At 40.4% G+C, this 12,926-nt stretch overlaps 1 protein-coding gene across 1 annotated transcript in view; it reads left to right on the top strand.

Annotated features, from left to right (window-relative positions):
• Positions 1-12,351, top strand: part of LOC126975714 (O-acyltransferase like protein-like) — a 32,030-nt gene extending 19,679 nt beyond the window's left edge. The window contains exons 5-12 of the mRNA XM_050823714.1: positions 171-370; positions 1,751-1,917; positions 2,393-2,578; positions 3,322-3,498; positions 5,121-5,271; positions 5,822-6,005; positions 9,927-10,066; positions 12,142-12,351. Of these exons, the coding sequence (XP_050679671.1) occupies positions 171-370; positions 1,751-1,917; positions 2,393-2,578; positions 3,322-3,498; positions 5,121-5,271; positions 5,822-6,005; positions 9,927-10,066; positions 12,142-12,297 (1,361 nt within the window). The 3' untranslated portion in view covers positions 12,298-12,351. The remainder of the gene's footprint in view (positions 1-170; positions 371-1,750; positions 1,918-2,392; positions 2,579-3,321; positions 3,499-5,120; positions 5,272-5,821; positions 6,006-9,926; positions 10,067-12,141) is intronic.
• Positions 12,352-12,926: the final 575 nt, after the last annotated feature.

Below are 12,926 nucleotides of genomic sequence, written 5' to 3'. Positions count from 1 at the left end.
GTATTAAGACATCCCTGACTGATTCTGGCAATGGCCTCGCATTCCAGAAGAATGTGTATGGAGTCTTGAGCGGCTTCGTAGCAGAATCTACACAGCTTTGATTTACTGAGACTCATTCTGGCTAGGTTCCGGTCAGTGCTTACAGCAGTATTTACCTCTGTGTATGACAGAGCGCGGCTGGGCGCTAAGCTGGTCTGTAGTGCGATCATGGCGCGCGCTGACAGCTGGAACTCCGCGGCCGCGCCCTTCCGCTCCGGACCTGCGCACCTTCGACGGCCTGCGCGTGTTCTGCATGATGGCTGTCATCTTGGAGCACGTGTGCTGGCTCGCCTCACTCTCCTACGTCGCTGACGCGCGCTACTCAGAACTGGTAATCTCTATTCTCTCGGATTCTCTAGTACCTACTACGACGGCGATAAGAACGCTATACGGTCTTCTGCCTTTTAGTCGGCATCACACTGCGGCCTTCAAAGGTAGTTTTAGTTATAACGCAACTAAGTGCTGGAACAATATACCGCCACCTTTCAAAGTCTCCTTATCTGTTAATTCTCTTAAATTAAAAATTAAAACATATCTATTAAAGGAATATCGAAGTCAGTATTCCAGCATTAGTTGCGTTCAAAGAGACTAGGAGCTTTTTGTTGTTGTATTATTAATTATAATTACTCTTTACAGGTTTGTTCCTGTTTTAAGTTTAGTTAGTATACTAATAATTTAATTCAGGCGAGGTGTCGCCCTTAAGGTTCATGTGTCACGCAGGAGTCACAGAAGATCAGCGTTGCAACACACTTGTGTTGAAACACATGCTGAGTGGCTCCTTTTTAAAAACCACACGTTTTTATATTTGTATATTTTTAAGTTGCTTCATTTTGTTATTTGTGTGTTGAAAAAAATGTTTTTTCTTTCTTTCTTTTCTTTCTAATATTTCAATATACCAGTTATATCCGAAGGCTCGTGGTCACTCAGATTGCAATGGAAGGTTATGCTTGTAGTTTTCCTGATCGAATCAGAAATACGGAGATCCTTAGGAGAACCAAAATCACCGACATGCCCAGTGAGCAGGGCACTAGCTCGAAGGAGAAATAGCCGTTGGGGCAATAAAGTCCTCGAATGGCAACCACGTATTGGAAGATGCAATGTCGGTACACACCCCACAATATGGACCGATGATCTGGTCAAGATCTCGTATATTTTTTCTTAGAAATCGAATACCTATATCGTAAAAATAATTGATTTTGAATCTTATAATATGTAAGAACGAGCAGCTCTTGGGCGGTTGGTGACGCTAAATACAATTCTGGACGTATTATGTTAAAAAAACAACTATCATTGGCATCATTATACGAGATACTTTACCACGGGCCACAATCGCATTGGAAACTAAGGTTACTATTCCAGAAGACGTCTCAATACGGACGCGGAGATCAAGTCACAGTCTTCATAACTGTGTATAAAGGAGCTAGAGATTAATACAAACCAAGCCTTCGATTACATTCTGCCACGACTGCCTCGAGGTGCAAAGACATATTCAATTCATGAAATCCGTGAGGGATCGTTGTATATGTAAAACTACAGACATAATGTGCAACATAAAAAAAACATAAAAAAAACTAATATTGGCCTACAAATTGCAATGCAGCTACTTTTACTTAACTATGTTGGTTCTTTTGGCTTAATTGTATAAGCATCGAATAATTTAATAAATACAAAAGCCTGCATAAGCTTGTCTAAAGTGTAGATTTTTATGCAGACTCGCCGCGACTACGACGCCATGCTGATGACCAACAGCACACTAGTTGTGCAGATCTTCTTCCTGATGGCATCATTTCTGCTAGCCCACAAAATACTTCAACAGCGGCGGAAAAACTTGCCCCTCATGAAAACATTCTTCGAGACCATCTTGAATCGAATTGTAAGGTAAGAAATAAGAATATTTACATAACTTACAATAACAGCCAATGCAATAGTAAATAGTTAACGGTGGGTGTCAGTAGAGGTCTTAGCCGCATATTTTATCCCTGAAATCGTGTTTATGGATCTTTAAGGAGAGGACGTGGCGAAAGCCTCGCATCCCGACGTTAGAATTGCAGGTGCCCATTCCACATGTGCAGTGGTTTTTACTTTCCATATAGTTAAGCTACTGGCCTATTTCTCCTCGCAAAAATAAAAGGTACGTAAGGACCCCGGCACTTTGGGTTCCGTCTTTTGTGAAAGGGCTCTAGATTTAGTTTAAAGATACTATTGCGCATGTTAGTTTCGCGTACTAGCAGTAATGTGAATGCGACTTCATCTTATTTAGAATCAAATTATTTCAATTCCCAAGTGGTAGGCAAACATAAGTATCAAGTTTGTACTTATTTACAAATATTATGAGTTTTTCCTTCGACTTCAGGATAAGCCCGAGTAATTTCGTAGTGGTGTGGTTCGTGGCAACATGGATGGAGCGGCTCGGTGACGGGCCGCTGTGGAAGCCACTCGTCGGCGAAGAGGCCGCCGTCTGCCGCCGCAAGTGGTGGACGCATCTCATATACATGAACAACGTTATCTACCCCGACGACAAGTGCTTGATACAGACCTGGTGAGTACTGGCATGTACATATCCGGGAGACTTATCCACTTACCTACGGTTTTGTCCGCAAGTTATTCAAACCTTCTTGATACAAGCGGAAATGTTAAATAAAATGCTTTGCTATTTTATTGCAGGAAAAAGCATATTCTTCTCACAGCAAATCGGGTTTTGGCTTGTTGTTATATTCATTGTGTGAAGAGACAAACACTACTCGGATGTGCAAACAAGAATCCGGGTGTAGGTACTCCTATGCAACAATCTAGCTCGTATAAGTGCACTAGCTCCAAATGTTCTTGGACAGTGAAAGGCCCGCTTAACTTATTCCATTCCATTCCTTTTATAACGAAACACGTCCACTGCTGGACAAAGGCCTATCCCAAAGATCACCATGATAAATAGTCGTGCGCTGCTCTCATCCAACCTACTTCGGCGATCTTGACCAAATTGTCGGGCCGTCTTGACAAACTATTTTCAAGCTCAAAATTGCAGAAATCATTTTTGGAGACTATTTTTAGACTAGTCATAAGTGATGGGGTAGACCTACAGACGTTTCGAGACCAAGTCAGAGACGTCTTGGAAAAAGGCTACGTCAAAAGTACCCGAAACCGAAGAGCATGTATGTAGGAAATAATGAAAGTGGACGAAGCGAAACAAGTATTTAAGGATCGTAGCAAGTGGAAAGAAGTGAGACCGCCACTGAGACTACAAGAGGCGTGATTATATGTATGTAATTAGTGATAACATGGCTGCAGGTACCTTGCCGCCGACATGCAGCTGTACGTGGTGGCGCTGCTTGCCACTCTGTTGCTCCGAGGGCGCCGCGCCGCCGTGCCCCTACTGGCAGGCCTTTTCATCTTCGTCACCGGAATCAACTTCACACTCGCCTGTCTCTGGCGTCTCGTGCCTACTTTTGTCCTACACCGACCTGAGTACGTACTTTCTTACTTTTCTCGCACCAGTTTTTTACCAGTGCGAGGCCCTTTTGCACAGGATGCCGGCTAGATTATGAGTACCACAACGATGCCTATTTCTGCCGCGAAGCAGTAATGTGTAAGCATTATAGTGTTTCGGTATGAAGGGCGCCGTAGATTTTGGAGGTGTCCAACATATCATTGATACGACGTATCGCTAGGAGAGCTAAATTGGAGTGAATTCCCCTGACGTTACAAAAGTCTACATTAAGCGTGGAGCGGGGTGCCGTGTTGTTGCTGCCCTGTTTGTCCTTTGACATGCACGGTACTGTACATTTCCAAGAATATGAGAGGCAGCCCGAGCGAGGATGCTCGGGAAAGGATTCTCCGGCTCTGATAGAGCCGGTACCCTCCTGGGGTATCTCTTTTAGAACCGCTTTCATAATCTTGTTGGGGGGAAGGGGGGGAGGAATGGCCTTCGGACCTCGACAATAACCTATACGAAACATAGCGGCACTAGGCCGCTACTTCACGCCGGTATTCTGTGCGAGTGCGGACGAGTATGGCCCGATTGTGCTGATATCATAAGACGGCAGCGTGACTCTCCCACTTCCAAAAAGCCCTTAGTAGCCTCTTACGACGCCCATGGGCCTGGGACTCCCCTTTTCTTTTTACGCCCCGGGGAAAGTACAGGGCATGTGAAATTACTGGGCAAATTTTTGGGTTTTTCAAGAGTCCTAAACGGCACTGCATTGTAATGGGCAGGGCGTATGTATAACCATCAGCTGAACGTCATACTCGCCTCATCCCTTATTTTCATAAAAATACCAGTTTAAGAAAATCTGCTCTTTCTACAGATATTTTTCATACAATAGGAGGATAAACTATCGCTGGTCACACCATCGTTGGTCACTTCTTGAATCTCATAAAGAATGATGAAGAAGCTTTCGGCATATAATCGTATGTACTGATTATGATCAGTCTAATCTACTGAAGTGTTACTTTGAATACTGCTTGTAGATGAATGTCATGACAGATGTGATCGGTAGATATCATGACAAAAAATATTTTCAGAATGTTAGGGCATTAACGAAGGCTCTCCTTCGTAAAGAAAATTAAATAAAACACAAATTGAAGTGATCGAGGCGCTCACCATAAATTCTGGATCCTTGACTATTCAAGTAGCTCGACCTCAGACGCAGTTAAATTATTCAATCTGATGGTGGGCTTACCAGACCAGAGCTGAAAGTAATAATTCAAATGTCGCCACATTTTGACCTGAGCCTCATAGAGCGCTAGTTTGAAGACCGGTTTAAAGTATTTGTACCCACTCTCTATATATTTGTCTTTGCTGCCAAGATGACTGTGGATAAACAATCGCTCGAAACGAGGATTAGTACCTACCCATTCCGATACAAGGCTAGTCGAGAGTTTTACAGTTGTTAACGAGCAAACTTCAAACCCTTAGTTATTTAACCTTGGTTTTTTATGCAACAGCAGAACAAACGAGCGTACGGTCACTTGATGCTAAGTGATCACCGCTGCCCACATTGTCTTGCAACACCAGACGAATCACCGGAGCGTTGCCGGCCTTTTAGAAAAGTTTACGTGCAGGGGTTTAATGTAGTGTGATGCTGCAGGTCGGTACTGGTGGCTTACGGCGGGGAGCCCTCCTTCAATGTGCTATACCAGTCACCGCTGGGGAACGCCTCAGCCTCGCTGGCGGGGCTCCTGCTAGCGCACCTCCATCACGCCCTTGGAGATGCCGGCGTGCGCATCGCCGACCACAAGGTATTTGCGCCAGCACGTACCTTTATTATTGCTACATCTTGTACAAGTTGACGTTCAAGCATCAATCGGTTTGCTTGTAACAAACTTAACGCATAACCATTTTAATTATAGTTCATCACTTTTTCTTTTTACTTTTATTTTATTTACTGCGTAGTAGGTGTGGGGTGAGACTGATTGATAGAATTCCGAATGCGGTAATAAAGTCGCGCTGTGGTCTGAAAGAAGATATCGTGACAAGGATTGAGAAAGGAATGCTTAAATGATTTGGACACGTGGAACGAATGAATGAGGTGTGTGTGGGCAAGTCGGTAGCGGGAGACCTCGTAGGACATTGGTCGACCAAAGAAATAAAGGAAAGGTCCGAAGCACCGGAACCGGCGAGCATGTCTGAAAAGAGTAATGAATGTAGAAGAAGCACGTGAGGTTTGTTAGGATAGAAGCAAGTGGCATTCTGTTGTCTCTGCCTACCCCGATGGGAAACAGGCGTGAGTGTTTGTGTGTATATAAACTATAAAGTAGTTATAGCTTGAGACATGATTGTAACGAGCAGGTTTTCCGCGCGGTGTCGGTGCTGTGTGCACCTGCGGCGCTAGGCTGGGCGGCGCTGTCTCCACGTCTCCTGGGGGGCGGAGTCCCGCACCCGATGGCCGCTGCCGCTCTGGCTGCACTCGAGCGTCCAGTATTCGTGCTGCTTGTCACCGTGGCGTTGCTGGGGGCCATCAACGGCGTCAAGTGTGAGTGTGTGAAATACGTGCACGCGACCTAACCAAATTACCACCACATTCAGACAAATATTAGACTCGACATTATACCTACCTTCTTCTGAAACATTTTTCATTAACAATTCGCCGCCAAACCTCGCCAAACGAGGCGGAGCTGGTTTAGTGCTGGGGTGATTTATTGAGCTGTGTTTGTGACCTTCATACAGCACGAACTTTATTTTCCCCTAGGGAACATAATAATATAATTATTATAATGTTGCCCCACTTATATTACAATCTGGCCTCAACTTAGGATTAATTAACTTTAGATTATACGAATGTGTCCATTAATACTCTTCTTAATGTCTCTATTAAGGATAAGCCACTATATTCATGTCTTTTATAATAATATCACTATTTTTATACTGCTTTACACTAATTCACTAGCACTTAATAGTAATTCATTTTAGTCTTCTTACTATATCAGTGTTGCCAAGGAGCTGGATTGCCTCTACACTCACGTGATGATGAAGTCTATGTTGATGAGCTTCAGCGTATTTTTGTATTACTTAATCAACGAACTTGATTGTCCCGATGGAGATCGCTGTTTCGAATGTACCAAGGTGCGTTCACAGTGTCCCTTAATACTTTATTCTGCAAGCGTTGTATGGCTGCTGCAACAGCTGGATCCCATAAGTCCATACAGGCATAAGGACTTGCTTGAACAATAAAACTTCATTTTGGTACTGACATCTTAAGAGTGTCTTCCTGGAAGCCACACATTATTAAAACGAAGTTCCAGCGGAGCTTTGTGTCATGAGTAATGCTCAGATATTATATTGGCTGTATTCCCTCCGTATACACTCCGAGTTTAACTCCTTAATTTCTGAACAGATATCCTCTTGTCGAATCCTAAAAATCTATTGGTAATATAAGTTTCAAGAATATTTGCACATGATTTTGGTAAAACTTTTCTTGGCTTGTTAATGCTTGCTTGGTCTTCATGCCAAACTTTATCGAAATTCAATCGGGCTAACCGTCGCCGTATTTTGAGGGCACAGTACGCCGAGGACAAAAAAAGGTAGCAAAATTGCAGCATCTCCCTCCACTCTTACCGACCAATTTACTGTCGCTTACGTGAGTCAATAATATTATACAATAAATAATAAAAAGACATACCTAAAAGGCATTTATTTTCTCAAAATTGATTCCTTTAGAACTTTTTTGATGTCATTTCTAATATACTAGATACTACCCCTAAATATATTTTTTCAACATTCAACAAAATATAATAATGTTATAGTTGAACAATGTTATCAAACTTTCAGAACAAGCAGTTCAGTGACATACTTTCTGATTTTATTCCTCCAGGAAACCTTGGAAATTTAAAAGCTTTTTCCAATAAACGCTTTGCCAGCATGTTTCGATAACACTCGTAAGTGCGTGTTTAATTCCTTTCCTTACAGTTCGGATGATACATTCTGGTCTAGCTGCTGATTTTAAAATGAACCGCAGAGTATAAGAACCTTCCTTGTAAGAGAGAAAGAAAGAATCTGTACCTACTATATTCATTGTCAGACTTCAGGTAACCTTTATAACGCCACTTGGCTAACCACCATTTGAGATAGTCTAGGCAGGATTAAAGAATCAGCCTTGCTTGTTTTGGGTAACCCTGAACGGCTAATTCTTCTGTATAATCTGCAAGTGCCTGCCTACTTTATCCGGGGGGTTTAAGGTGTAAAATAAATAACTTATATATAAATAAAATATACTTCTTTTTGCACGTGGAAGAATCTGACAGCAAAGTAGTTTCCTAAAAATGAAAATTTGAAAGTGTTTTCATTGTACAAAGCCTGTGATAAATCCAGAAACACTACAGTAATAGGTACTTGTTATTTGCAGCTTTGTGAATATCTTCTGACAGATGTATCTTGCCGATGGTAACTACAATGTTTAGTTCTTAATCCGATTTGGTGTGATACAATCTTGCGATGTAACTAAAGTAACAACATACTAATGGGAGGCTTCGTAGCACAGGATGTCGACTAGATAGATACAACAACAGCGCCTTTTTCTGCCACCAAGTAGAAGTGAATAATTATTATTTTATTTCGGATTAAAAGGCGCCGTAACTAGTAAAATGACTGGGCTAACGTGACATTAACATTAACATCTCGACTTGTGACGATCGCAATCGCAGTACCGCTCAGATTCTATGACAGGCTTGTTGGCCTATATGAAGAGACTTCTTGGTCTGACCAGACTTGACTGCCATGATGATTTGTGTAAGCTTCTACTACTGTAGATACCACTAATCAACATAAATTTAAACACCTAATTGTTTCAAAAACAATACATCTGGTTCTGGGAATTCACGAAGTATTCTGGCAGTTAGGGTAAGACATTTTTTGATCAAAAATTATTGAAGACTGCAACAGTCTGTTTCATATCATATCATATAAAACAGCACCCCTTGAGCTTCTCTAATGTATTATTTATCCTTGACATTCCTTAGAACTTAGGTTTAAAATTAAAACATTTACCAGATATCCTAATGAAAAAGTTTCTTCATTTTGCAGGTCAACTCCCTTGGACCACAAACTTATTAAAAAAAGAATTCAAATAATACAATGAAGAACGGACATCCACTATATGGATTCCCAATAATCTGAGTCGCCAATCAGGATCAAATAACTTGGTAGTTTTTATCGATATCATGTAGGTTTTTAGATCGTGTCCGTTAACGAAATTATTGAAACAATTTTACATACAAATCAACACTAAATAAGAAAGGGCCATGTTATCCGAAAGCAAGTTACCTTGCGGTACAAAATGTTTCCAGAAACAGCTTTGAAAGATAAGAGTATGATGATCATAAACTAAAATACAGCAGCTAATACGAAATCGTAATATGGCAGAAATGGATTGAAAAATTTGTTTACATCAAGTGACTAGTAAAAACTATTTTATGCTAAATTAAGCTAATACATATTCAAGGCTATTTGTAATCAATTATAAATAATTGATAGATAAATGAGTTGTATTTAATCAATTTGAAAAAAAAAGTATATAGGAAATTCTACAGATTATTCTATTATATTGATTTTAATATTTAAATTAGCTGTTGTTTTTTTGTTATGTGTATACGCGCTTAAATATGGATACCTGTTTTTTTTATTTATTTAATTATTAAAGTATGCACAGTTGGTACCTAAACTTTACATCTCGCCAAACTGATGCAACAGTTTGTTAGCGAGTTTACGCTCTTAGACTATACTATCGTGGATCTATAATAAATTAAACTATACCTAATTTGTAAGTTATCTACACTATTACTTATACACACATAATACATTACTTAGTTATTAATTCATAATATTCCTAAAAAACATAGTAAAATCTTACCTGTATACATATAACAACTAAACTATATGTAGGTACTAGAGATAATAATAATATGGACGAAATCCGTTTAAATCCGTCCGCAATTGTAGTGCCACTCAGAATTTTTGGGTTTATCAAGAATCCTGAGCGGTACTGCATTGTTGGCAGAGCATATCAATTACCATCAGCTGAACGTCCTACTCGTCTCATCCCTTGCTGCCATAAAAAAAGTAATAAGTATATCATCATCATAATCATCAGCCGGAAGACGTCCACTGCTGAACAATGGTCTCCTCCAAAGATTTCCACGACGATCGGTCCTGCGCTGCCCTCAACGTATTCCGGCGATCATGACCAGATAGGCGGTCCATCTTGTGAGGGGCCTACCAACACTGCGTCTTCCGTTACGTGGTCGCCATTCGAGGACTTTACTGTCCCAACGGCCATCTGTCCATCGAACTATGTGCCATGCCCACTGCCACTTCAGTTTCGCAATCATTTGGGCTAGTCGATTACTATAGTTGTAACAATTACATATTCAGTGTAATTTATACAATGTGTGTGGTGCAGCATGGTGGCGCACGTGGCTGTCCCACTTCGGCAGCGTGGCGCCGCGGCTGTCGTTCGGAGCGCTGCTGCTGCATCTGTCGCTCAACAAGGCACTGCTGGCAACACGCTTGCAGCCCATCCAGCTGGATCGCCCGCATGTGGTATTAATATTATATTATTATTACGAGTAGGTTGTGCCCCCTGCTTGCGATAGCGGGTCTACCCTCGACTTCTTATGTCTAAAAACATTGAACTGTGGTGAAATCGAGGCTACACTAGCGAAACGTTTGCCGGGATTTAAATTGTATTCTCTAGACCTATTCCTTTTAAGAAGCATATGATCCTCAGAGGGTCCAGGTAGGGCACGTCCTCTGCTGTGAGTGAGGGTGCTTTAAAACACCTTTGAGTCGGGGCAATGGCCTCGCATTCCAGAAAGAGATGTATGGGGTCTTCCGCGGCTTCGCAGCAGAATCTGCATCTGGCTAGGTGCCCGTTCAGCTTCCAGTGGCCCGAGAGAAACGCCGTGAGGGCTCTCAGTTGTCTCCTGTCCAAGCTTTTGCATGTGGTAGCTCAACTCATTTAACAACTGCAGCTAAAACATTCCATACAACTGCTCCATTATTACATGGCACCTGTGGAACCAGGCGTGCATTGGTTTTCTAGCAAGGCAGGCAATTCTAGATTTCACTAGTCGTAGTTGCGCTTTAAGGCGACACTAAATGCCAGTGACCTTGAGCGATATGAGCTCACGGCTGCCGGCCCGCCATCTATGTAACAAAGCCAATATTTTCAAAATTCTTGCGTGGAAAACAGTTTATATGCTTACAATCCTCGTTATTCAATACTAATCTGAATAAATGAACCTACACAAAAAAGTACAAGCTATAAGAATAACTTTACTAAAAGAAGTACCAAAAAAATGCGTCACGCCATGCCAAAAAAACTTGTTTAACTTCAAAGAAAAGTGATAGTTTAAAAAGGCTCGGCAGTGTTAACGATAACCAACAGCAAGCATTAGCAACCTACAAATAAGACTTAAGGATATGTGTAACAGGATTATATAGTGTTCATAGCTCGAAATGCTATACTTTTACCACAAAACTTGTCTAAAAACATCCTGTTTGCGTGTTTTATGCTTACTCTTCGCCTTAAGCCGCGCGTTGCGAGTTCAAGCACGCAATGCAGGTAGGGGAGCTACCGCGAACCACCTACGATAGACAAGTTTCAGACCAATTTTACCTACACTGATTAAAAACAAGCCAATCCTTAATCCAGGATTAAATAGCGTTCATAGCTCGATATGCTACTTTTTCACAACAAAACTTGTATTAAAACACCTTGTTTGCGTGTTTTTTGCTAACCCTTCGCCTTAACAATACTAGGTTTTGAAGATATTAAAGTTGTATATCGAATCTGAAAACTGCCTACCGTAGGTATTTAGGATCTCGCCTAAGGAAAAAATTTGAGTGGGTGTTCAAAGTTTGATAATAAATTACGGAACCAAATTAAACTAAATCAACTTTAATATTAGTTCTATAATTATGTAGGTTTTTAAAGAGGTAGGCACTGCCCAATTGCCTATACGGTATGCACGCCCCTGTGTGGAACTAACTGTGTTTTATGGTGTTCCTGGGTCGTCACAATTGTAACTTCTGACTTTCTTAGAAGGATAGTCCGTATCAGGTAATCTTTGCGTGGAATTAGGTCAATACAATTTAACATACAAGTTATATCTATTATATAAAATTGTCCTGTGTCCCGGTGTTTGTTACCTAACTTAACTCCTCTGAAACGGCTGATCCGATTTGTATGAAATTTTGTGTGCATATCGGGTAGGCCTGAGAATCGGCCAACATCTATTTCATATCCCTAAATGATAAGGGTGACCACACACCTAAATATATTTTTTTGACAATTTTTTTATATTTATTTTATTATGATTCAGCATTGAAAAATACATACAACTTCAACTTTTGTTTTTTAATCACGATTTTTATATTATTCTGTTCCATCCAAAGTTCAGCAATAGGGTTGCAAGATGGCAATCGAATATAATAATTATTATAGTTCAATAATTTTTATGTAAGAAATATTTGTTAGGTCCGTAGAATTGATTGTCATCTATTTTTAATACCCCAAAAATTTTAATTTCTTTTTGATACTTTCATTGGCAATATAATAATACAGTTTATATATTTGTAATAAATTTGATTTTAATTATTTTATATAATTTTAGTTTTTCCAATGGTTCGGTGTGGGAGTGCTGTCATACTCTGCTGCTATTCCGCTAGCCTTGCTTGTGGAGTTTCCTACACAGAGGCTGTACAAAGAAGTGACCGAGCTCATCAACAAATATAAACAACCAACTCAAGACATCAAGATGGACACATAAACAACTATCAACATAATACTATGTTGATATGATATTGTAATTGTAAATAAAATTATTGGTCTATATGTTCTGATCTGTATGTATAACTACTGACAGAGAACCATCATAAGTTAATGTTTTTACCTTAGATTAAGGATTGGTCTCCGCTGCGTTCCAACTAGATACCACACTACCAAAGAACAATAGCTTTTTTATTACAGCAACTATTAGATGCTTGTGTGTGTTGCATCTTATATACAAGTGTGTTATTTTACATTGAAATTAATAAAATACTTACTAATGATATGTGATCCCAGTGTCTTCCATATTTCTTGTAGTATAATTTATTACAGTTTTACTAAGCGACCTGGCATTTAAGTTTCAATTATTAGCAAAGTTTAACAGAACATGTGGCACATCGAAGTCACACATTGTTCGAGACTGGCTCGAGTACTCTTACTTGGGCATAGTATTAGTTGCCGCACTTTGCGCCAGAGGTATCTAGTTGGAGCGCAGCGGAGACCAATTCTTAATCTAAGGACTTTACAGAGCTAAAAACATTAAGTTCCACTAACGCAAAATAGAATTATATTTCACTGCGAAATATAGACGATTATTATCTAATGATATTGAAAGCTATGTGAAATGCA

This window comes from Leptidea sinapis, chromosome 37, assembly GCF_905404315.1.
Source record: "Leptidea sinapis chromosome 37, ilLepSina1.1, whole genome shotgun sequence".
Classification (NCBI taxonomy): Eukaryota; Metazoa; Arthropoda; class Insecta; order Lepidoptera; family Pieridae; genus Leptidea; species Leptidea sinapis.
Note: the sequence above shows the minus strand (reverse complement) of the source record. Positions and strands in the feature narration are given on the sequence as shown.